Raw genomic sequence first — 24,197 nt, 5'->3', positions numbered from 1 at the left:
GGTGGTGTCATCTGGATATCTGAGGTTATTGATATTTCTCCCGGCAATCTTGATTGTAGCTTGTGTTTCTTCCAGCCCAGCGTTTCTCATGATGTACTCTGCATATAAGTTAAATAAACAGGGTGACAGTATACAGCCTTGATGTACTCCTTTTCCTATTTGGAACCAGTCTGTTGTTCCATGTCTAGTTCTAACTGTTGCTTCCTGACCTGCATACAAATTTCTCAAGAGGCAGATCAGGTGGTCTGCTATTCCCATCTCTTTTAGAATTTTCCACAGTTTATTGTGATCCACACAGTCAAAGGCTTTGGCATAGTCAATAAAGCAGAAATAGATGTTTTTCTGGAACTCTCTTGCTTTTTCCATGATCCAGCAGATGTTGGCAATTTGATCTCTGGTTCCTCTGCATTTTCTAAAACCAGCTTGAACATCAGGAAGTTCACAGTTCACATATTGCTGAAGCCTGGCTTGGAGAATTTTGAGCATTACTTTACTAGCGTGTGCGATGAGTGCAATTGTGCGGTAGTTTGAGCATTCTTTAGCATTGCCTTTCTTTGGGATTGGAATGATAACTGACCTTTTCTAGTCCTGTGGCCACTGCTGAGTTTTCCAAATTTGCTGGCATATTGAGTGCAGCACTTTCACAGCATCATCTTTCAGGATTTGGAATAGCTCAACTGGAATTCCATCACCTCCACTAGCTTTGTTCGTAGTGATGCTTTTTAAGGCCCACTTGACTTCACATTCCAGGATGTCTGGCTCTAGGTCATTGATCACACCATCGTGATTATCTGGGTCGTGAAGGTCTTTTTTGTACAGTTCTCCTGTGTATTCTTGCCATCTCTTCTTAATATCTTCTGCTTCTGTTAGGTCCCTACCATTTCTGTCCTTTATTGAGCTCATCTTTGCATGAAATGTTCCTTCGGTATCTCTGATTTTCTTGAAGAGATCCCTAGTCTTTCTCATTCTGTTGTTTTCCTCTATTTCTTTGCATTGATTGCTGAAGGCTTTTTTATCTCTTCTTGCTATTCTTTGGAACTCTGCATTCAGATGTTTATATCTTTCCTTTTCTCCTTTGCTTTTCGCTTCTCTTCTTTTCACAGCTATTTGTAAGGCCTCCCCAGACAGCCATTTTGCTTTTTTGCATTTCTTTTCCATGGGAATGGTCTTGATCCCTGTCTCCTGTACAATGTCACGAACCTCATTCCATAGTTCATCAGGCACTCTATCTATGAGATCTAGGCCCTTAAATCTATTTCTCACTTCCACTGTATAATCATAAGAGATTTGATTTAGGTCATACCTGAATGGTCTAGTGGTTTTCCCTACTTTCTTCAATTTAAGTCTGAATTTGGCAATAAGGAGTTCATGGTCTGAGCCACAGTCAGATCCTGGTCTTGTTTTTGCTGACTGTATAGAGCTTCTCCATCTTTGGCTGCAAAGAATGTAATCAATCTGATTTCGGTGTTAACCATCTGGTGATGTCCATGTATAGAGTCTTCTCTTGTGTTGTTGGAAGAGGGTGTTTGTTATGACCAGTGCATTTTCTTGGCAAAACTCTATTAGTCTTTGCCCTGCTTCATTCCGTATTCCAAGGCCAAATTTGCCTGTTACTCCGGTGTATCTTGACTTCCTACTTTTGCATTCCAGTCCCCTATAATGAAAAGCACATCTTTTTTGGGTGTTAGTTCTAAAAGGTCTTGTAGGTCTTCATAGAACCGTTCAACTTCAGCTTCTTCAGCATTACTGGTTGGGGCATAGACTTGGATTACTGTGATATTGAATGGTTTGCCTTGGAAACGAACAGAGATCATTCTGTCGTTTTTGAGATTGCATCCAAGTACTGCATTTCAGACTCTTTTGTTGACCATAATGGCCACTTCATTTCTTCTGAGGTATTCCTGCCCACAGTAGTAGATATAATGGTCATCTGAGTTAAATTCACCCATTCCAGTCCATTTCAGTTTGCTGATTCCTAGAATGTGGACTTTTACTCTTGCCATCTCTTGTTTGACCACTTCCAATTTGCCTTGATTCATGGACCTGACATTCCAGGTTCCTATGCAATATTGCTCTTTACAGCATCGGACCTTGCTTCTATCACCAGTCACATCCACAGCTGGGTATTGTTTTTGCTTTGGCTCCATCCCTTCATTCTTTCTGGAGTTATTTCTCCACTGATCTCCAGTAGCATATTGGGCACCTACTGACCTGGGGAGTTTCTCTTTCAGTATCCTATCATTTTGCCTTTTCATACCATTCATGGGGTTCTCAAGGCAAGAATACTGAAGTGGGTTGCCATTCCCTTCTCCAGTGGACCACATTCTGTCAGATCTCTCCACCATGACCCGCCTGTCTTGGGCTGCCCCACGGGCATGGCTTAGTTTCATTGAGTTAGACAAGGCTGTGGTCCTAGTGTGATTAGATTGACTAGTTTTCTGTGAGTATGGTTTCAGTGTGTTTGCCCTCTGATGCCCTCTTGCAACACTTACCGTCTTACTTGGGTTTCTCTTACCTTGGGTGTGGGGTATCTCTTTATGGCTGCTCCAGCAAAGCGCAGCCATTGCTCCTACATTTCTTGCATCTTCTCAATCCTTGTCTCCAGGCTATTTATCTGTAACTCCCTTTTGTTTTCAAGATTTTGGATAATTTTTACTATTATTATTCTGAATTCTTTTCCAGGAAGACTTCCTATCTCCTCCTCTTTTGTTTGGTTTGGTGGGCATTTATCATGTTCCTTTACCTGCTGAGTATTTCTCTGCCTTTTCATCTTGTTTAGATTGCTGTGTTTGGGATGGCCTTTCTGTATTCTGGCAGTTTGTGGTTCCTCTTTATTGTGGAGGTTCCTCCCTGTGGGTGGAATTGGATGAGTGGCTTGTCAAGGTTTCCTGGTTAGGGAAGTTTGTATCGGTGTTCTGGTGGGTGGAGCTGGATTTTTTCTCTCTGGAGTGCAATGAAGTGTCCAGTAGTGAGTTTTTAGATGTTTATGAGTTTGGAGTGACTTTGGGCAGCCTGTGTATTGAAGCTCAGGGCTATGTTCCTGCATTGCTGGAGAATTTGCATGGTATGTCTTGCTCTGGAACTTGTTGGCTCTTGGTGGGTGCTTGGTTTCAGTGTAGGTATGGAGGCTTTTGGATGAGCTCTTATCAATTAATGTTCCCTGCAGTCAGGAGTTCTCTGGTATTCTCAGGTTTTGGACTTAAGCCTCCTGCCTCTGGTTTTCATTTTTATTCTTACAGTAGCTTCAAGACTTCTCCATCCATACAACACTGATGATAAAACATCTAGGTTAATGGTGAAAAGATTGTCCACAGTGAGGGACACCCAGAGAGGTTCACAGAGTTACATGGAAAAGAGAAGAGGGAGGAGGGAGATAGAGGTGACTAGGAGGAGAAGAGGGGGAATCAAAAGGAGCGACAGATCTAGCCAGTAACCAATTCCCTAAGTGTTCTTCACAGCCCAGAACACACAAAAAGATTCACAGAGTTGGGTAGAGAAGAGAAGGGAGAGGGAGGAGATAGAGGTGACCTGGGGGAGAAAAAGGAGAGTCAAAAGGGGGAGAGGGTAATCACACTCCTATGTAAAAATGAGTACTGAAGGTTGGATTCTTAAAGGTACAAAATTGATAATAAATACCAAAAAGCAAAGATTAAAAATCTAGAGTAGAGGTTAGACTCTCAAAAATACAATATTTAAAAAAAAAAAAACACAAAAATTATAAAAAATATATATGAAGTTTGCTTTAAAAATAGGGTTTTTTTTTTCAAGGTAATAGTAGGTTATAAAAATGAAAATTAAAGGAGTAATAGAGGACTTAAAATTTTTTTTAATTTAAAAAAATAAAATGATAATAGTCAAAATACATCTAGGAATTCCTCTGGAGCTGTTGTGGGCAGTGTGGGGTCAATTCAGTTTCAGATAGTTCCTTGTTCCAGCTTATACTTCTCAAGATCTATAGGCCCCTTCCAATGTAGTCGGTGCTAACTACAGGGTTTTAATCTGTTGCACCTGTCACTTCCAAAGCGGTTCTCTATGTTTATTTTGGCTTCTTCTGTTTGCAGGTCTCTTCAGTGTCTAATTTCCACCCTGACATAAGGGGGCGAAGGTAGTCACTTATTTAGGCTCACTTGTTCAATTGTGCAGAGAAGGCAATGGCACCCCACTCCAGTACTGTTGCCCAGAAAATCCCATGAATGGAGGAGCCTGGTAGGCTGCAGTCCATGGGGTCGCTAAGAGTCAGACACGACTGAGCGACTTCACTTTCACTTTCCACTTTCATGCATTGGAGAAGGAAATGGCAACCCACTCCAGTGTTCTTGCCTGGAGAATCCCATGGACGGAGAAGCCTGGTAGGCTGCAGTCCATGGGGTCGCACAAAGTTGGACACGACTGAAGCGACTTAGCAGCAGCAGCAGTTCAGTCGTGCTGTGGGGAGGGAGGAACATTGCAAACAAATATCACTGGTGCGTGGGGGGAGTGCTCGCAGTGTCTCGGCCACACTGGGTTTGCCCCTGCTCATGGCGCGTGTACTTTCCCGGTCTACACTGCTCAGGCTCCAGGTTGCTCTGCAGGGGAACTGTCTAAAGCAGGCCCTGGGTTGCATGCACATCCCAGGTCTAAGCCACTCAGGTTCAGGTTCTCAGGTACTCCACAAAGGTGCAGACTCGGTTGGGCCTGCGTTTTGTGCCCTTCTCAGGTCCGAGCAGCTCAGGTGACCAGGTACTTGGTGAGTGCACTCTCCCCAGGTACAGTGCGTCTTATCGCCTCCCCAGTCCCAGCCGCTTGGTTTCCTGGGTGCGCAGCAGTCACACTGCCTCAGGTGTGTCTCTTCTGGGCAGCTGATCTCTGGCTGCAACCCTCCTGGCGGATGTCAACCGTCCAGAATCCCAGGAAGTCTTGGTTAGAAGCTGGGAGCTTGCTCGTAGTTTGGTAGAGGATGCCATTTCTGGGGCCGAGATTGCTCCTTTCCAGCTCTGGCTGCCGCCCGCCTACTTCCGTGCCTCCGGCGGGGGATGGGCCAGTCCGCAGCCGGCTAGCTCTCCTCTGGTATTCGCTCAGTCCTTTGTTCTGTGAGTGGGCTGGCAGTGCCTTAGGTTAGGGCTTTTTGCGGGAATAGTTCTCTCTCTCTTTTTTTCCCCCCCTCTCTCTCTGGCTATCCCACAGTCTGGGTTTCTATGTCACATTAGCTCCCTCAGATTTCCCTCAGGGCATTCAGGCATAGTCCTTACCATAAGCAATGCAGGCCATGCCTCCCTGTTCAGCCTCGGCTTGCTGGTAGTGGATGAGAGCATCTGGGCTACATCTCTGCTGGGAGTTGCCATTAGGCACATAATCTGTGGGTTTTATTTATATATTTATTTATTTTTCCTCCCAGTTATGTTGCCCTCTGAGATTCCAAAACTCCCTGCAGACTTGCCAGTGAGAGGGTTTCCTGGTATTTGGAAACTTCTCCTCTTTTAAGACTCCCTTCCCGGGATGGGTCTCCATCCCTAACTCTTTTGTCTCTCTTTTTATCTTTTATATTTTGTCCTACCTCCTTTCGAAGACAATGGGCTGCCTTTCTGGGTGCCTGATGTCCTTGGCCAGCATTCAGAAGTTGTTTTGTGGAATTTGCCCAGCGTTCAAATGTTCTTTTGATGAATTTGTGTGTGTGTGTGGGGGGGGTGGGGTGGTTTCCCTGTCCTATTCCTCTGCCATCTTAGGACCTCCCTGATGCAAAACTTCTTAACAAAATATTGGCAAATCAAATAAAAAAATTGTAAAAATAATTATATACCATGACCAAGTGGGACTTACACAGGTATGCAAGACTGGCTCAACATTTGAAAATTGGAAAAGACTCTGATGCTGGGAGGGATTGGGGACAGGAGGAGAAGAAGATGACAGAGGATGAGATGGCTGGATGGCATCACTTACTCGACGGAGGTGAGTCTGAGTGAACTCTGGGAGTTGGTGATGGACAGAGAGGCCTGGTGTGCTGCAATTCATGGGGTCGCAAAGACTCGGACACGACTGAGCTACTGAACTGAACTGAATCCATCACATAATAGACTAAGAAAGAAAAATCACATAACCATATCAATAGATGCACAAAAAGCATTTGACAAAACCCATTTAAGATAGAAATTCTCAGTAAACCAGGGATAGAAGGGAATTTTCTCAATTGATAGAGATTATCTACAAAAACCCTACAGATAACATATTTAATGATGAGAAGCTCAAAACATTCCTGTTAAGATCAGGTGCAAGGCAAGGATGCTCCCTCTCATCTCTATTTTTCAATGTCATACTGGAATTTCTTGCTAACACAATATAGCAAGAAAATAAAATAAAAGATACACAGATTGGGAAGGAAGATAGAAAAGTGCTTTTGTTCGCAGATGACATTGTAGTCTATGTAGAAAATCCAAAAGAATTGATACACACACACACAAAAAAAACCCCTCTTGGGACTACTAAACAATTATAGCAAGGCTGCAGGCTTCAAGGATATTATACAAAGGCAAACCATATTCCTACATACCAATAATGAACAGGTAGAATTTGAAATTATAAATATTTCTATTGACATTGACACCTTGAAAAATGAAATAGTGTAAGTCTAACAAACAAAACCTTAAAACTCTGATGAATGATATCAAAGAACTAAATGAATGGATAGAAAGCCTCAATATTATCAAGATGTCACATCTTTCCAACTTGTTCTATATATTCAATGCAATTCCAGTCAAGATATTTTACAAATATTGTCAAATTGATTCTAAAATTTATATGGAGAGAAATAAATTTATATTGATTTAAATTGATTCTAAAATTTATATTGAATGAGAAGAAAAAGCTGGAGGACTTAAGCTACCTGACTTGAAGACTTAAGGTAAAACTATAGTAATTAAGACAACGTGGTATTGGCAAAAGAATAGACAATGGAACAGAACAGATAGACCAGAAATAGACCCCCATAAATACAGTCAACTGATCTTTGAGCCTCTTGATGAAAGTGAAAGAGGAGAGTGAAAAAGTTGGCGTAAAGCTCAACATTCGGAAAACGAAGATCATGGCATCTGGTCCCATCACTTCATGGGAAATAGATGGGGAAACAGTGGAAACAGTGTCCGACTTTATTTTATGGGGCTCCAAAATCACTGCAGATGGTGACTGCAGCCATGAAATTAAAAGACGCTTACTTCTTGGAAGGAAAGTTATGACCAACCTAGATAGCATATTCAAAAGCAGAGACATTACTTTGTCAACAAAGGTCTGTCTAGCCAAGCCTATGGTTTTTCCAGTGATCATGTATGGATGTGAGAGTTGGACTATAAAGAAAGCTGAGCTGTGAAGGATTGATGCTTTTGAACTGTGGTGTTGGAGAAGACTCTTGAGAGTCCCTTGGACTGCAAGGAGATCCAACCAGTCCATTCTAAAGGAGATCAGTCCTGGGTGTTCTTTAGAAGGAATGATGCTAAAGCTGAAACTCCAGTACTTTGGCCGCCTCATGCGAAGAGTTGACTCATTGGGAAAGACTCTGATGCTGGGAGGGATTGGGGGCAGGAGGAAAAGGGGACGACAGAGGATGAGATGGCTGGATGGCATCACCAACTCAATGGATGTAAGTTTGAGTGAACTCTGGGAGATGGTGATGGACAGGGAGGCCTGGTGTGCTGCGATTCACGGGGTCGCAAAGAGTCGGACACGACTGAGAGACTGAACTGAACTGAACTGATCTTTGATAAAGATGAGTGGGCAATAGCAACCAGGATGTCCTTTGGTAGATGAATGAATAACTAAACTGTAGTACATCTAGACAATTGGATATTATTCATTTTTAAAAGAAATGAGCTATCAAGCAGTGATAAGACATGGAGGAATCTTAAACACCTATTTCCAAATGAATGCAGCCAATCTGAAAAGGCTACCTTCTGTATGCTTCTAATTATTTGACATTCTGGAGAAAGCAAAACTATGGAGACAATAAGAATATCAGTGGTTGCCAGGGGTAAGGTGGCGAGGAGAGGTGAAAGGCACAGCACATAGGATTTTTAGGTCAGTGAAACTATTCTGTGTGATATATATCATATTATAATATATAACATATATTATAATGATAGGCATATGTCATTTTACATTTGTTCAGACTCACAGAATATACAACACCAAGAGTGAACCTTAAGGTTGATTATGGTCTTTGAGTGATAATGCTGTGCTAATGTAGGTTCATTCTTTGTTAAAAAAAAAAAAAAGTGAACAAAATACCATACCATTCTGGTGAGTGATGTTAATAACAGGGTAGACTATGCATGTGTGGTTACAGTGGGAAATGAGGAATCTCAGTACCTCCTCTCAATTTTGCTGTCAACCTAAACTACCCTAAAAAGTAAAGCTTTAAAAAAATTTTTTTTAAAAAAGCATAGTATCATGAGAATATAGGTAAATGGTGCAGTGGGTACCAAAGAATTAAAATATAAGTCCAGGGATTTCTCTGGTGTTCCAATGGTTAAGGAGGCTTCCCAAGTGGTGCCAGAGGGAAAGAATCTGCTTGCCAATGCAGGAGATGCAAGAGATGCGGATTCCATCCCTGTGTTGGGAGGATTCCCTGGAGGAGGGCATGGCAACCCACTCCGTATTCTGGCCTGAAGAATCTCATGGACAGAGGAGCCTGGAGGGCTACAGTCCACAGGGTCACAAAGAGTTGGAAATGACTGAAGCAACTTAGCACACATGCATGTCAGTGGTTAAGAATCTGTCTTCCAATGCAGGGGACTCTGGTTAGATCCCTGGCCAGGGAGTTCACACACGCTGTAAAGCCAGTGTGCTGCAACTAGAAAAATCTGAAAACTGCAACTAAGACCTGATGCAGATATATAAGTAAATATTTTTAAAAAGAAAAAAGAAAATAGAGGTCCAACATATCCAGTCCCACTTTAACTTCATTTTTGCATTTGAAGACTGTATACAGCACTTTCTTCATATTTTTATACATTGAAAGCTAGACTTGGTATTGCTATGTTATAGTAAAGTAGAAATTGTATTCTTTACTTTTTATCTTTGTTTTCTGTTGACCTACAAAGCTGATGCTTAAGCATCAAGCCGGTTGAGGCATGAGAAAAGGAAGCTGTGGTCTCACAAAGTCCCTATGTGAAGCAGTTTAGCACAGTGTTCAATGGTCAGTGCTCAGGTACATAGTAACTACTATAGTCCTATGGGGACAAGTGTGTAGATATTCTGACACATTTTGCCATAATTGCATAATATTTTGCATTACATTTTTTTCCCCATTTTTACCTGAAGGCATTGTGATAGGGCTTCCCAGGCAGCACAGTGGGATGTGGGTTCAAACCCTGGGTCAGGAAGATTCCCTCCAGCAGGAAATGGCAATCCACTCTCATATTATTGCCTGAAAAATTCCATGGACAAACGAGCCTGGTATAGTCCATGGGGTTGCAAAGAGTCAGACGCGACTGAGCAATTAAACACATAATAAAATCTTCTCTGATTGAAAACTTCAAAAACAAAGTAAGGTAAGAAGCTATGTTGGGATTACATGAGAGAGTATACATAAAGCATCTTAGCAGAGTTTTGCTAACAAAGAGTACTCCCTCAGTTGACAGTCTAGAGTCACATTCTGGATCCCTGCCTTTGGGTGGAGGGCCCTGAGGCAGACATGAGATGGTCCTGGCTATTAGAAGGGTCTGCTTGTCTTTGTTAGACTTAGGTCTGTGAGCATTTTTCACTAAGCAGAGCAAGGCCAGAGATAGCTTAGTGGTCACCAGTGTATCCTTAGCACTGAAATAAATAAATGTGATCTGGATGCTCTTCTCCCTTCCTCGGGGCTTTCACCATAGCTCCTAATATGTTTTCACCCTGTCATGTGCCCTGAAAGAACTTTGGCATTTGCTGAAAGGTCATCAGCTGCAATCTTAGACCACTGGGTAACTCAAACTTCTGACATTTAAATGCAGCTGCAAAGGGGTGGGACTGCTGCTCCAGCCTAGCCCAGGCAGGAGGTTGGCAGCCCCTGCCTTGAATCCCTTTATAAACGAGTGGTTGACTGCTTAGAGGTGACACCAGCCAATACTCTCCCTCCTATCCTCAAATTATCAACCCTGGGTGCCTGTGATAAAGCACTAGTCTGTTACTTTCATTTCCAATCTCTTGTGAACAAATACTTTCAGAAAACATAATAAAAGGAAACTAGAAAGACTAAGAAGTACATGAAAAGATGCTGAGCATCATGAATCATTAGGGAAATGCCAGTCAAAGACACAATCAGATACCATTTCATACCCATGAGGATGGCTGTTATTTAAAAATAAACAAACACACACAATGGACATCCCTGGTGGTCCAGTATAAGAATCCATCTGCTGCTGCAGGAGACACAGGTTCAACCCCTGGCTGGGAAGATTTCACATGCCACAGGGCAACAAAGCCTGTGCACCAAGCCCACGTGCTGTAGAGCTCGTGCTCTGCAAACAAGAGAAGCCACTGCAATAAGAAGCCTGCACATCGCAACTAGAGAGTACTCCCCACTCACCAAAGCCGGAGAAAGCCTGCTTGCGGCAACAAAGACCCAGCACAGCCAAAGATAAAAACAAATAGATAAAATTTTGAAAAAAATTCTTGGCAAAGATGTCTACACACTGGAACTCTTGTGCACTGCTGGCGGGAAAGTGAAATGGTGCAGCTTCTGTGGAAAATGGTACAGGGATTCTTCAAGAAGTTAAACACAGAGTTACCATATGACCCAGCAATTCTACTTCTGAGCATGTACCCTCAAAAAACTGAAAGCAGGGACTTGAACATGTATTTGTCCTACTATGGTCATGATGGCATTGTTCATAGGAAAAGGTGGAAACAATCAAACTGTCCCTCAGCGGATTAATGGGTAAACAAAATGTGATGTATCCACCAGTGGAATATCGTTCAGTGGAAAAAGGAAGTTTCAGACACATGCTACAACATGGATGAACCTTGAAAATATGATGCTGAGTGAAATAACCCAGCCACAAAATGAGAAATATTATATGACTCCACTTATACGAAGTACCTAGAATAATCAAATCTATAGAGACTGAAAGTAGAATGCTGGCTGCCAGGGACTAGGGATTGAGGGGGAAGAGAGAGTTATTGTTTAATGGGCATAGAGTTTCACTTTACAATAAAATAATGTTTTTTAAATGAATAGTTTTATGAATTTTGACACATGTATAGGTTCAAGTTGCCATCACCATAATCAGGATACAAAACAGTTCCACCAGCAAAGAATTCCCTGTTCCATCCTCCCTGCCCACACCAACTACCCTGGCAACAATGAAGTTGGTCTCTGACTATAGTTTTGTTTTTTTTGAAAATATCATATAAATGGAATCATATAGCATATAGCCATTTAGGCTTGGCTTCCTTCACCCGCATAATGTCTCTGAGATTCATCCCAGTGCCACAGGCAGTTTGTACCAATAGTTTGTTCCTTTTCATTGCTGAATATTGTTTTATTTTGTGCATCTATTAATACCACAGTTTCTTTACCCCCATTGAGGAGCATTTGGGTGTTAGCAGTTTCTGACAATTATAAATAGAGCTGTCATAAATATTTATGAGTGGCTTTTGGCGTGAACATACACATTCATTTCTCCAGAAGAGATGTGACAGTCCACTGAGTGGCATTGTTTTGTACCACCGGGGGGAAACCCTCTTAATCAGATGACGACATTCAACTTCAAAGGAAACCTGGAAACCAAGGAACCAGGCCAGTCTCTTCAGTTACAGCCAATTACTGACCCAGGTAGCCTAATATCCAGCCACTGCCCTTTCTATAATTATGTCTGAAGAATTATGGTTGATGTCCCGTGCGAAGGACAAAACTGAATTACTTATGGATGGCAACGTGATACATGAGGACCAAAGAAAGTTCCATTCTACAGTCCTCACAATTCCCAGAAACTCTTGGGGAAGAAAAAGAACGTTTTCTTATGTTCTTAAAGAAATTTAGATCCTGGTGATGTCAAAATTAAAATGCTCTGACACAGCAGTTCATCTTCTACAGCTGTATCTTACTGAAGCCCTCACACAAGCACTGGCACAAAGGTGAGGAAGCTTGGTACAGCACTGTTGGAAGAACAAACATTTAGAAGAAAATCTAACTGTCCACAGGTGGGAATGCAGTATGTCTCTGTGTATTGACACAAAGATGTTTGCTGTGGTAGACACTTAAGACTGGTTGATTCAACACCAGTGTCCAACTCTTGCAGAAAGCATCACCCATCTGGCCAATGCTACATAAGTGGAAGGTTTCTTGGGACAGCGCTGAGGGGTGGTAATGGATGTTTCCGGGGAATGACTTATTTATTTCCTAATAAAAGAGAACTAATGTGGTTGAAGCTGCCTTCTCCTCTCTGAAACTTCAGTGTGAGCTAGATGTTTGGAGCTGCAATGGCCATTTTGTGATGATGAGATGATAAGCATGGAGGCAAAAGCCCACTGGCCAGGGATTACAGAGAGGAGACAGAGAGGTTCCTAATGGAACTTTTGACCAGCTACATGAATGCCAGCTGCTGCCTCAGAGAAAATATGAGAAAAATATGTGAGACTTCCCGCATATTTAAATCACTCTATGTTTTCTATTACTTGCAGCTAAACACATTCCAATTGAAGTAACTATCAAAGGAAAAAATCAAATTGCCCAGCAATGCACATATTGTCCTATTTCGTAAAATGAAATTGTATATGTATACCTAATAGTTATACAGACATCATAAAATTGGAAAGGTAATAGTAATTAACCAGTATTGAGCACCTGCTGTGTGACAAGCATACCTTATCACTTTAACCCTCACAATCACTCTGTAAAGGTAGATGTTTTATTGTTTTCACCACTTATAAGTGAGGAATATGAGGCTTCAGGAGCTTTTCCAAAGTTGTACCGTACAACTAGCAGATGGTTAGCCTGGAACCTGGAACCAGGTTCTCTCTGCTCCTAGAGAAAGTGCTTGGAGCACCCTATGCAGACCCCACCCACACACCTGCCTGAGGTGCTTATTACTAGTACTGTGTGTGCTTAGTCCCTCAGTCATGCCTGACTCTCTGCGACCCCATGGGCTGTAGCCTCCCAGGCTCTTCTGTCCATAGGGATTCTCCAGGCCAGAATACTGGAGTGGGTTACCATGCCCTCCTCCAGGGGATCTTCCCAGTCCAGGGTTGAACCCAGGTCTCCCGCATTGCAGGCGGATTTTTTTTTACTGTCTGAGCCACAAGGAAGCCCATTACCAATACAGACCCCACCAGCTCTAATACAGCTATTTCTACAGGGTGGTTTAGGGGATGGGCCGTTTCCACAGTGTTTCCTTTTCAATAAGCAAGTATTATTTTTGTTTTGAAAATACAAATGTAGAGAAATTGGAAAACTAAAGAATTAATAAAGTAACTCTGGTGTTAGGCACTGTGCTGGAAAATTTTTTTTCTTCCAGATTTGAATATCAACTATAAATATCCACTCAGTCATATAGGCCTTTTGGAATTAAAAAGCATCCTTTTCAAACGTATGAAAGAAGCCTGGCTAAGCGGATTGCCAATATTTTGTTATGTGACCTATACCCCAGATAAGTTATCTGCCAGACTGACTCCTGCCCCAGGAAGGAATGAAACCCTGCAGGAAATACATGTGAAGAATACTTTTGAGTCTTTGAATAAGAGTTTTATGACTCATTTTTCTAGTGGCTGGATTTCTCATCTCCTACCTGTTACCAAATGATTGCTTCTTAAGGTCTTTAAAGAAAAAAAGTTCATCAAGAAAAAGCAGGTCTGTGTTCCAGGTTCTATTTACAGCTGACTTATGGCTCCTTGGCAGCCTTCAGGTCAGCCAGCCAGAGAGGTTTCCTTGAGGGCTCGCCCAGTTATCTCAACCACGTGATCTGAGGCACTTTCCCTTAAAGGTCCTGGCACCAAGGTACAGATTTCTAATCAGCTCTGATACTGCGGAGCCACTGATCAGCCCTTAAAGATAAGGCTTTCTTCTGCAGTGAGAAAAGAATCCGAAAAATTACCCGCCGCCATGGGGGACAGAAGCCCCTTCGAAACGGACATGCTCACCCTGACCCGCTATGTTATGGAAAAGGGGCGTCAGGCCAAAGGCACCGGGGAGCTCACGCAGCTGCTCAACTCCATGCTGACGGCCATCAAAGCCATCTCCTCAGCCGTGCGTAAGGCGGGCCTGGCCAACCTGTGAGTGAAATCCCCGACGACACGTTGCGACCCCGGTCCGGTGGGGGTGGGCAGAGCTGCGGGAGTCTGGGCCGGAAACTGGGTCAAAAGTATTAACCCGCACACCCTGCAGGGAAATGGCCTTCCAAGTTTCTGCCAGGTGTGGTTTGATAAGGAGGCCTTTGACTTGTCTCAGGAAAGGCACAAAATTCTTGGAGACATGCTATGGAGAAAAAAAGCATCATTTTTCCAGTCGCTGTGTATTCTAATGACAAGCTCAGGGGCTTGTTCCATGAAAACATATCCTCAGTTAAATCTGAAATCTGTTAGTTGCTTGGTCATGTCCAACTCTTTGCAACCCCATGGACTGTAGCCCACCAGTCTCCTCTGTCAACAGAATTTTCTAGGCAAGAATACTGGAGTCGGTTTCCATTTCCTTCACCAGAGGATCTTCCCGACCCAGGGATTGAACCCAGGTGTACTGCACTGCAGGCAGATTCTTCACCCTCTGAGCCAACAGAAAAGCCCACCTCTGACAAGGAGACTCTTATTAGCATTCTCACTGGCACAAAGCGACCACCGGGAGACTTGAGACCACTCCTGACGCCCTGGGCAGATAGGAGTGGTTTTACTGTCACGACCTTTGCCCAAAGTTGTCAGGAGCTAGAAATCATTTACCGAATCTTTTTTTCTCTCATTTACCAAATCTTAAGGCCCATCATCCATCTCCTGTTCATTGTTGAAAGAAGTGTTTTGCTTTTAAAACCAGTTGTTATTTCTTCTCTGTGACTCAACCTTCTGTCCACTTGGTATGCAGGATGCTGGGAGGTGCTGGCCTGGGAGCAGGGAATGAAGGGCCTTCTTCCACTTTGCTCTCTTGGTGCTTCACCCAAGCCCAGGAGGCCAAGTTCAGGCTGTGCTGCTGATCCTCACAGCCAAGGGTCCGGTTCCAGTCTGTGGTGAAAAGGATTAGTCTTTGGGTTTCCACTTTCCTGGTAGCAATTCCAATGGAGGTCCTCTCAGAAGATGAAGAGACCCCATCATTCATTATTATTATTATTCCAAAATGAAGAAATAGCCAAATCCAATAATTAAAAATATTTATTCCTGGGCATTCCCTGATGGCTCAGTGATTAAGACTCTGTGGTTCCATCGCAGGATACATGGGTTTGATCCCTGGTGAGGGAACGAAGATCCTGACAGCCAAGGGACCAAAAAAAAAAAAAAGTAAAAAATATTTATTCTTAACAACTTAGCACTTTTAACACCAAAAACAATGTGATAATTACAGAATTTATTTATATTAATGTAAGGTTTCATGACCCAGTAACCCAGTAATGAGCTCCAAGTTAGAGGAGATTGTGACTGGCTTCCCTTCTCTCTGTGAGTTGCTTTAACTGTCTTAGTACCTCACTTGGCAGTAATGGCCAACTCCATCTTCAAGGACCTTTGTGAATGTGAGCCACAGCCACTTGTCTCTGTTCTGCTCCTGCCTGATGGTGAGCGGGGCTGCGTGTAGAGCAGTTCCCCAGGCTGTCTGCTGAGTGTTACTCACCTGAATGGGCTCCCCTGTGCAGGGGGCTGGGCAGGGCAGGGGTTGTGGCTAATTGCTGCAGAACTGTGACTTCGTGGTCATGTAGTGTCCAGAGGAAGTGGACTTAGGGATTGGATAATTCAGGTGTTCCTTTGACTTGGTTTTTCATGCCATCTGATTATAGTCAATGACCCACTCTCGCTAGGGACTGTAAAACTGTAAAATGACTTGGATACTAATAGCCTCTAACTAACTTGTGGGGCTGTTGTAAGGCTTAGTAAGCCCATGTGATGATGATTTTGACATTGCCAGCCCCATAATAAGTGCTCAGTAAGTGCTCATTATTTGTTGTTCAGTCACTCAGTCGTGTCCGACTCTTAGACTCCATGGACTGCAGCATGCGAGGCTTCCCTGTCCTTCACCATCTCCTGGAATTTGCTCAAAGTCTTGTCCCTTGAGCTGATGATGCCATCTGACCATCTTATCCTCTGTCATCCCCTTCTCCCCCTGCCCTGCCTGCAATCTTTCCCAACATCAGGGTCTTTTCCAATAAGTTGGCTTTTCACATCAGATGGCCGAAGTATTGAGGCTTCAACTTCAGCATTGGCCCTTCCAATGAATATTCAGTGTTGATTTCCTTAAGAATTGACTGGTTTGATCTCCTTTCTGTCCAAGGGACTCTCAAGAGTCTTCTTCAACACCATAGTTCAAAAGCATGAATTCTTCAGCACTCAGCTTTCTTTATAGTCCAACTCTCACATCCATACATGACTACTGGAAAAACCATAGCTTTGAATATACAGACCTTGGTTGGCAAAGTGATGTCTCTGCTTTTGAATATGCTGTCTATATTTGTCATAGCTTTTCTTCCAAGGAGCAAGTGTCTTTTGATTTTGTGGCTGCAGTCACTGTCTGCAGTGATTCTGGAGCCCAGAAAAATAATATCTGCCACTGTTTCCACTTTTTTCCTCAACTATTTGCCACAAAGTGATGGGACAGGATGCCATGATACTAGTTTTTTGAATGTTGAGTTTCAAGCCAGCTTTTTCACTCTCCTCTTTCATCCTCACCAAGAGGCTCTTTAGTTCCGTTTCCCTTCTGCCATTAGAGTGCTATCACCTGCATATCTGAGGTTGTTGGGTTCCAAGCCCAGTTCAGTTCAGTCGCTCAGTTGTATCTGGCTCTTTGCGACCCCATGGACTGCAGCACACCAGACTTCCCTGTCCGTCACCAACTCCCGGGGATTGCTCAAACTCAGGTCCAAACCTGGGGAAATTTGCGGGCTAACAGGTCGATGTTGCCAACTGACCACTAGGTGGCGGGCGCAGCCTGTGGAAACAAGATGTCAGAATTTCACACTTCATCGGAGGACAGAGGCAGGATTAAGTCTGACAGAGATCATGTGTTCTGCCGATTCAGATATTTCTGTCTCTTTCCCATTTAGGGGGCTTCAAGCACCTCATTCCTCTGCTTCCTCTTTTTGGGAAGATATTTCTAGGCACATGCTCCATAAATGCAAAACTGATCTGAAAGTCTCATATTTTTCTTCTTTTTTTCCTGCTTCCTGCTATAGGAAGAAGGGAATGTTAGCATTCTGGGAATGCTGTCCCCAGAATCCTCTCCACAGCTTCCTAATGTCAAAATGCAGAACAATTCATTTATAATATGTCAGTAAAGTTTTAACATTAGTAAAAGCAGTAAGAAGTTACTGTCTATGGCTTATAAAGCATTTTCCTGTCCATGATCTAACTTGGAGCAGTTGTCAGGCAATTAGATCTCTTGTGAATGAGCTTCCATTCTTTCTGGAAGGAGAGGTGTTGATGGAGGGATTGTAGGAAGGGAGGGAGACAGAGCAACATGCCCAGTTCCTGCAAGGAGGGTGCACAGGGTGGGCTGAGAGGTAGGGTAAGGACAGGGTTAGTGTGGTGTTGGGGAGCGGTGTTTGCAAAACATCGAACAGAGAGCCTGTTTCTCTTCCCCACCACCCACAGGCCCCAGGCACCCCAGCTTTTCATTCTCCAGTAGAAGCTGCATTAAACAAGAAAACCGAGTTCACAGGGTTTGTGAACACTGTAAACGCTGATGCAGAACAATCTAGTTTTGTCATTGTGTGCTTGTTTGCTTTTATTTTGAAGTAGAAGGTACAGTCTTTGAGGTCAGTCTACCAGTATCATTTTCCAAGGCAGATCTCATCACATCAGACATCAAGTGATGGGAGACACCTCTTGGGGAGAGGGGGGATGTTGTCAGTCAGGGAAAGGGATGGGAAATGAGTTGTCTCCCAGTTTAGGGTGAATCAGTGGCTCTCAACCCTGGCTACTTGCTAGAAACACTTGAAGAATCCTTCAGTAAATAAATGGTGTTAACAAAAAGGAGAGGAAGGAATTACTTTCCTGCCATCCATTCTTTGTAATTCAGTGAAGGTATACTGAGCCTCTGAGCACTGTGCAAACAGGCACAGTGAGGCATAGCTCTTGCCTTCAGTGAGCAGACAATCCATCAGGGAGGACATTCCCATGAATAGACTGTGAGCTGCTGTGGAAGGGCTGACAGGGCTGTGTCTGGTATGTGGTGGGACCAGGGAAGCTTCTGGAAGATGTTAGGAGGGCTAAGCTGTCAGCGGGCAGAAAGCACTTCCATGGGGTGGGGGGACACCCCATGACTGAAGGTGGGAAAGAGAAAAGCAGCTTGTGGGGTGCTGGTGGCCTCAGGACCTTTGCGGCTGTTGGAATGTGGAAGGCTGGAGGGGAGTGATAGCCATGTGGCTCATGGAGCATGAAGCCAGGGGACAGTGAACCAGGAGTCCATGGAAGGCAGGTGTGTGCACACGCAGGGTTCCAGAGGCTGAGGGTGAAAGGCTAAGCGGCAAGGCCAAGTGTGGGGCCAGGGCTCCCTTGATAGGGTCTGAAGCCAAGTATGGGGGACTTGGGGACTCTGGGAGAGATGGGGGTGATCTGACTGGCTTTTTAGAAGGTTCCTACCCACGAGGACGGGAGCCGGAGACTTTAGATAGCAATCCTCTATAACCCAAAGCACCCAAATAGAATTTTTACACTGCCACTCTTTCTTATATTGCTTGGTAATGGTAATAAAGAACCAAATTAAATTTTATCCCTAATTTCCTTCTTTATTCAAGTAATGCCAGGCTACAGCAGAACAGTTTTTATTTCAGCCCAACAGGCCACTATTTGAGGATAATCAACAAATACTAGAAATTCCAAGGCTGGAAATCCACAGTCCTTTACTTTTTAAAGTTTTTAATTATGGCGATGTGTCTGACTTTATGAACTCCCCCTCCGTCCTTCAGGGCCCCGAGGGAGGCGGGGGTGGGGCAGAGTTGTACATTAGTAAGATTGAATCCTGTAGTGTTACTGAGATGACTAGGAACTTGGAACAGTGGCTCCGAGCCAGGGTAAGAACCAGCGCTGTGAGACAGGACGCACTCGGTCGTATTTATCATCTGGAGACCCTGGAGCCATGAAGGGAAAAGAGGGATACAGGGGAGGTGTCCTGGCGTCCTGGCATCTTCGCTGGAGTCCTGGGCTCCCTTCCTGATTTCCTCCAGCTTTTTGCCGTCTTAGGTACGGAATCGCGGGAAGCGTGAACGTGACGGGGGATGAGGTGAAGAAACTGGACGTGTTATCCAATGCCCTGGTGATCAACATGCTCCAGTCCTCCTACAGCACCTGCGTCCTGGTGTCGGAAGAGAATAAAGAAGCCATTATCACCTCCAAGGAGAAGAGGGTACGTGTGGCAGCCGGGCTGAGGTTCTTCTGTTCACCAGTGGAGGGCGCAATTGAATTGGGAAGAACCTGATTGCCTTGCTTTATTTCAGTTTCTGGGATTTTTTTCTCTATTGCTTAATTTTTGTTTTCCAGAAACCACGGTTTGCGTATTTCTTTACTTTGAAGTTTTTTGCTGTTTAGTCAAAGAGACTCCATAATAAGGAAGTGATTCATTCAGGAAATAAATCAGAGTGCTTTACCGAAACTTATCAGTGGACACGGTTCATCTTGGGTTTTCACCTAATGTATTAGTAACAAGTCCCAACGTTTTGGAGCTTGAAAATCAGGTCCAGTAAAAAGTAGAGTTCCTGGGAAGAGCGATATTTTTGGTCTTTTACTTTTCTCATCCCCACAATCTTCGCCCCTTCCCCAAGGGGGTTTGGTTTTAGCAGAGATTTCCTTATGCCTGGCAACCTGTTAGACTACAACAGAAAAGAAATTGTAAAGATTGTTGCTCTTGCCTTAATACAATGGTAAACTTGTTTAGTTCATGGCATGCCTGGGGAGGGTCTATATTCAGTATGTTTCCACAGTTTATTTTTTTAAAAATTGGTGGCCAAAAATTTAACCCATGTTCAGTTGCGATACAGTAATACCACATAAATGCCAGTACTGTTGGCTCTTGTTTTATACACTGGATCTTGGGGACAAGGTGCCATTGCTTTATGATTAGCTGAAAGGATGGAAAAAGTAAAGCCAAATTTATTAAACACTTACTATATACTGAGGATTGTGCAAAAGCCCTTTGTACTTGTCTCACGTAATTCAGGCTAAGTCACACCTGTTATTCTCAACTGTCACACCGGCTCCTGAACATTCTCCAGTGTGTGCTTGATGTTGAGCAAATAACTGCTGAATGCATGCAGGCATGAATGAATGAGCTGATTTGGATTATCTACAGGGAGAATGAGAGATTTCCAAGTTTATGGATTCCACTCCCCTACCCCTACCTCCTATTGAGAAAGAAGGAAGGAAAGCCAAATTAATCTAGGGCACTACTCATTGGAAAGTCAGGGGAAAAGTAGCTAAGCAGTGGGAGAAATGACTCCCATTTTACTTGATGTTGTCCTGGCAGTATTTAATGAGCCAGGAGACCCCAGTCCCCATCATTAAGGCTCTCACAGAACCTTGTACCTAGGCGGTCAGTAAAAATTATCTGGTGATTTCTTTCCACTGAGTTGTCTGTGACAGCAGCATGGGCGGACATGAGGGACCTGGTATCCCAGGACCCCACCTGGTCTGTCTTCTGGTCTTCAAGTCAGAAAGGAAAGGCAGATGTAGCAAAACCCAAAGGAATACTTTTATTCTCTTGATGTACTTTCATACAGCTGCTATCTTAATTAAGAGAGGCCCAGAGGCCCTGGGACCTTGTCCTGAAGTTTTGTTTTGATAAAAATGTGCCAAAATGAAGAAACCCTGTCTGGGGAGAAGCTCGATGTATCAATAATTCAATAACGACCTTACTATGGACTTAGGTAGAACTTGCCCAAGTTTATCTGAAGCTTCTCCAACTCCTTCCAGCATGGTGCCCAGTTCAGACCAGTTCCTCTCACACCTTCAGCAATTCCCAGTGGTCCCAGGTAGGAGGGGAGGATGAAGCCAGAGTAGGTGGGAGTAAAGATATTTGGGGATAGGTGGGAATCAGCTAATCTGATTAATCAGCTAATCTTCACCCCCTGTGGGAATCAGCTAATCTGTTTATGGGCAAGTGAGCTCTGAACTGCACAATTAATATATGTGGATATGCTCTGCATTCCTTAAGTAATTGTAATTGTAATTTTTGATAAGGATATCCCTTTGGTCTAAGTCGCTTCTGATGGGGTGTTACCTGCCAGACTCAGCCACTTACACAGAGTGTGTTCACTGGAACAGAGTGTTGACTTATGCAGTGTATTGACCTGTGTTGATCAGGTGTTCTGCCTTCTGTGCACGTAGGGGAAATACGTGGTCTGCTTTGACCCTCTGGACGGATCTTCCAACATTGACTGCCTGGCTTCCATTGGAACCATATTTGCCATCTACAGAAAGGTGAGCAAACAGTCTGCTCTTTAACACCTCCTTCCTCTGATGGTTTCAGGAAGGTTCCTGGGCTCAGAGCCACGAGTCTGGAGTTCTAACCTTTGTCCTCCCACTAACCAGACACACCACAGCAAGCAAGCTACGAACCTCCCTCTGCCTCAGAATCCTCATTGAAGACCCAAGTCGGTATTTTCCCTCAGCCCTTGTCTCAGTGTTCATGGGAAGGCAGGGTGAGAGGATACATGGGACCTTATTTTGAAAATCTGGGTGTGATACAAATGCCAGACATGGAGTTAAGTTCCAAGTGACATCTGAAGGCCCCTGTGTTCCTTCCTTGTGTGTCTCACATCTTATTGCATTCATTTTCTGTTGCTGCTGTAACAATTCACACGCATTTAGAGGTTTAAAACAACACCCATTTATTGTGTCCCAGTTCTTGGGTCAGAAGTCTGACAGCATGGCTGAGCTGTATCTGATAAGGCCAAAATCTGGGTGTTAGCTGGCTTGGTCTCCTATTGAGAAGAGCTCGCTTCCAGGCTTATTGAGGTTGTTGGCAAAATTCAATGAAATAGTCAATATCCACCCTCTCAATAGGTGCAGTTTTTTGTTCTTGTGATGAGCAACTCTCACATTAGTTGCTCAGTCATGTCTGACTCTTTGCCACCCCACAGACTGTAGCCCACCAGGCTCTTCTGTCCATGGAGTTCCCCAGGCAAGAATACTAGAGAGAGTTGCCATCCCCTTCTCTAGGAGACCTTCCCAACCCAGGAATGGAACCTGGGTCTCCCGCATTGCAGGCAGATTCTTTATCATCTGAGTCACCAGGGAAACCCCATAGCAGCTTTCAAATATACAGTGTGGTATTGTTAACTGTAGTCACCATGCCATCTATTACATCCCAAGGACTTATTTATTTTATAACTGGATGTTTATATCTTTGACTACCTTCACTCCCTTCACCTACCTCCATCCCCTGATTCTGGCAACCACCAATCTGTTCTATGAGTTGGGTTGTTTTTTTTGTTTGTTTTGAGTCCACACATAAATGAGATCATACAGTTCTTATCTTTCTCTGGCTTATTTCATCTAGCATGACACTGTCAAAGTTCATTCATATCATCACAAATTGCAGGATTTCCTTCTTTTTCATGGCTGAATTATATATATATATATACACATTTGAAATAGTGATTTCATTTCCTTCATGTTTATACTAAAAAGTATAATTCCTGGAAATTATATATAGCTCTATTTTTAATTTTCTGAAGAACCACCACACTGTTTTCCATAGTGGTTGTACCAGTTTACATTCCCACGGGCAGTTCACAAGGGTTCTGTTTTCTCCACATCCTCACCAACACGTGTCCTCACTCATCTTTTTTATTTAGTCCTTCTGGCAGGTGTGAGGTGATATCTCATTGTGGTTTTGATCTACCTTTCCCTGATGGTTAATGATGTTAGACATCTTTTCATGTACCTGTTGGCCCTTTGTATGTCTTCTTTGGAAAAATGTCTATTTGGTCAGATTGTGTTTTTTGCCATTAAGTTGTGTGAGTTCTTTATATATTCTGGATATTCATCCCTTATTCTATGTATAATCTGCAAACGGTTTTTGCCTTTTCCTTTTTTATGATGGTCTTAATAGCATCTTAAGACCAACTGATTTAAAAATGAAAAGGAATAATGAATGAGGCTGTGCATGTGTGCAGACAGTGGATATGTTGGAAATCTCTATTTCTTTCCCACAATTTTTATGTGATTCTAAAACTGTTCTAAGAAAATGAAGTCTGAAACAAAAAAGAGAGGAATATTATTATATATAATATGGGCTATTCACATATGGATTTTGGTGATTTTTTTTTTTTTGCTTATTTCTTTTTCTTTTTTTTTTCTTTTTTTTTTTTTTTTGGATTTTGGTGATTTTTGAACACAGAGATTTTGTCTTAAAATTTAAGCAAAACACAGGCTCTGAAGGCTAGTCCAAATAACCACAGATTCTCTCTGATTGTATTGCTAAAGAAGGGGGACAATATTGCTTAATGCTCTAGTGAGAGAGCAGGTCGCTTCAGAGCTCTAATTACAAAAAAAAAAAAAAACTGCAAAAGAAATGACACTGTAAATAAAATTAACAGGCAGATGACAATTGAGGAAAATGTTTGCAACATATAAGGCATTTATATTTTTCATATGTAAAAAGCAAATCAACAATGCTTGCATGCCAAGTTGCTCCAGTCATGTCCGACTGTGCTACCCTATGGACTGTAGCCCACCAGGCTTCTCTGTTAGTGGGATTCTCCAGGCAAGAATATTGGAGGTTGCTGAGCCCTCCTTCAGGGGATCTTCTTGACCCAGGGATTGAACCCAAGTCTCTCATGTCTCCTGCATTGGCGGGCAGGTTCTTTACCACTAGCGCCACCTGGGAAGCCCAAAATCAACAATAAGAAGATGACTGTCTAGATAGAAAAGTAACCAATGACGTGAAACAGGCAACTTACACAATAAGAAATAAAATGGTCAATTAATATATAAAATTTTACTTTATTAATTATACAAAATGGAAACTAAAGCAAGTATCTTTTTTTTTTCCCACCCATCAAGTTGACCAAGTTGAAAAAAAAAAAAACAAAAACAGCACTATCTTATGTTTATCAGATTAAATTAAAATG

General features: G+C 43.1%; 1 protein-coding gene and 1 pseudogene across 2 annotated transcripts in view; one reads left to right on the top strand and one right to left on the bottom strand.

Annotated features, from left to right (window-relative positions):
- Positions 1–866: 866 nt before the first annotated feature.
- Positions 867–5,247, bottom strand: LOC147367545 (uncharacterized; annotated as a pseudogene). Its single transcript, XR_015168818.1, has 2 exons — positions 5,229–5,247; positions 867–5,078 (listed from the first exon to the last, which is right to left on the bottom strand). The product of XR_015168818.1 is annotated as an uncharacterized LOC147367545 (transcript).
- An 8,704-nt stretch (positions 5,248–13,951) lies between these two features.
- FBP2 (fructose-bisphosphatase 2) overlaps positions 13,952–24,197 on the top strand; it is a 43,660-nt gene continuing 33,414 nt past the window's right edge. Inside the window, exons 1-3 of the mRNA XM_086416940.1 lie at positions 13,952–14,214; positions 19,309–19,471; positions 21,448–21,540. Of these exons, the coding sequence (XP_086273066.1) occupies positions 14,045–14,214; positions 19,309–19,471; positions 21,448–21,540 (426 nt within the window). The 5' untranslated portion in view covers positions 13,952–14,044. The remainder of the gene's footprint in view (positions 14,215–19,308; positions 19,472–21,447; positions 21,541–24,197) is intronic.

The sequence above is a fragment of the Bos grunniens genome, chromosome 8, assembly GCF_055505025.1.
Source record: "Bos grunniens cultivar Pamir isolate PY7600 chromosome 8, Bosgru_T2T1.0, whole genome shotgun sequence".
Classification (NCBI taxonomy): Eukaryota; Metazoa; Chordata; class Mammalia; order Artiodactyla; family Bovidae; genus Bos; species Bos grunniens.
This window is presented reverse-complemented; position numbering and strand designations above follow the sequence as displayed.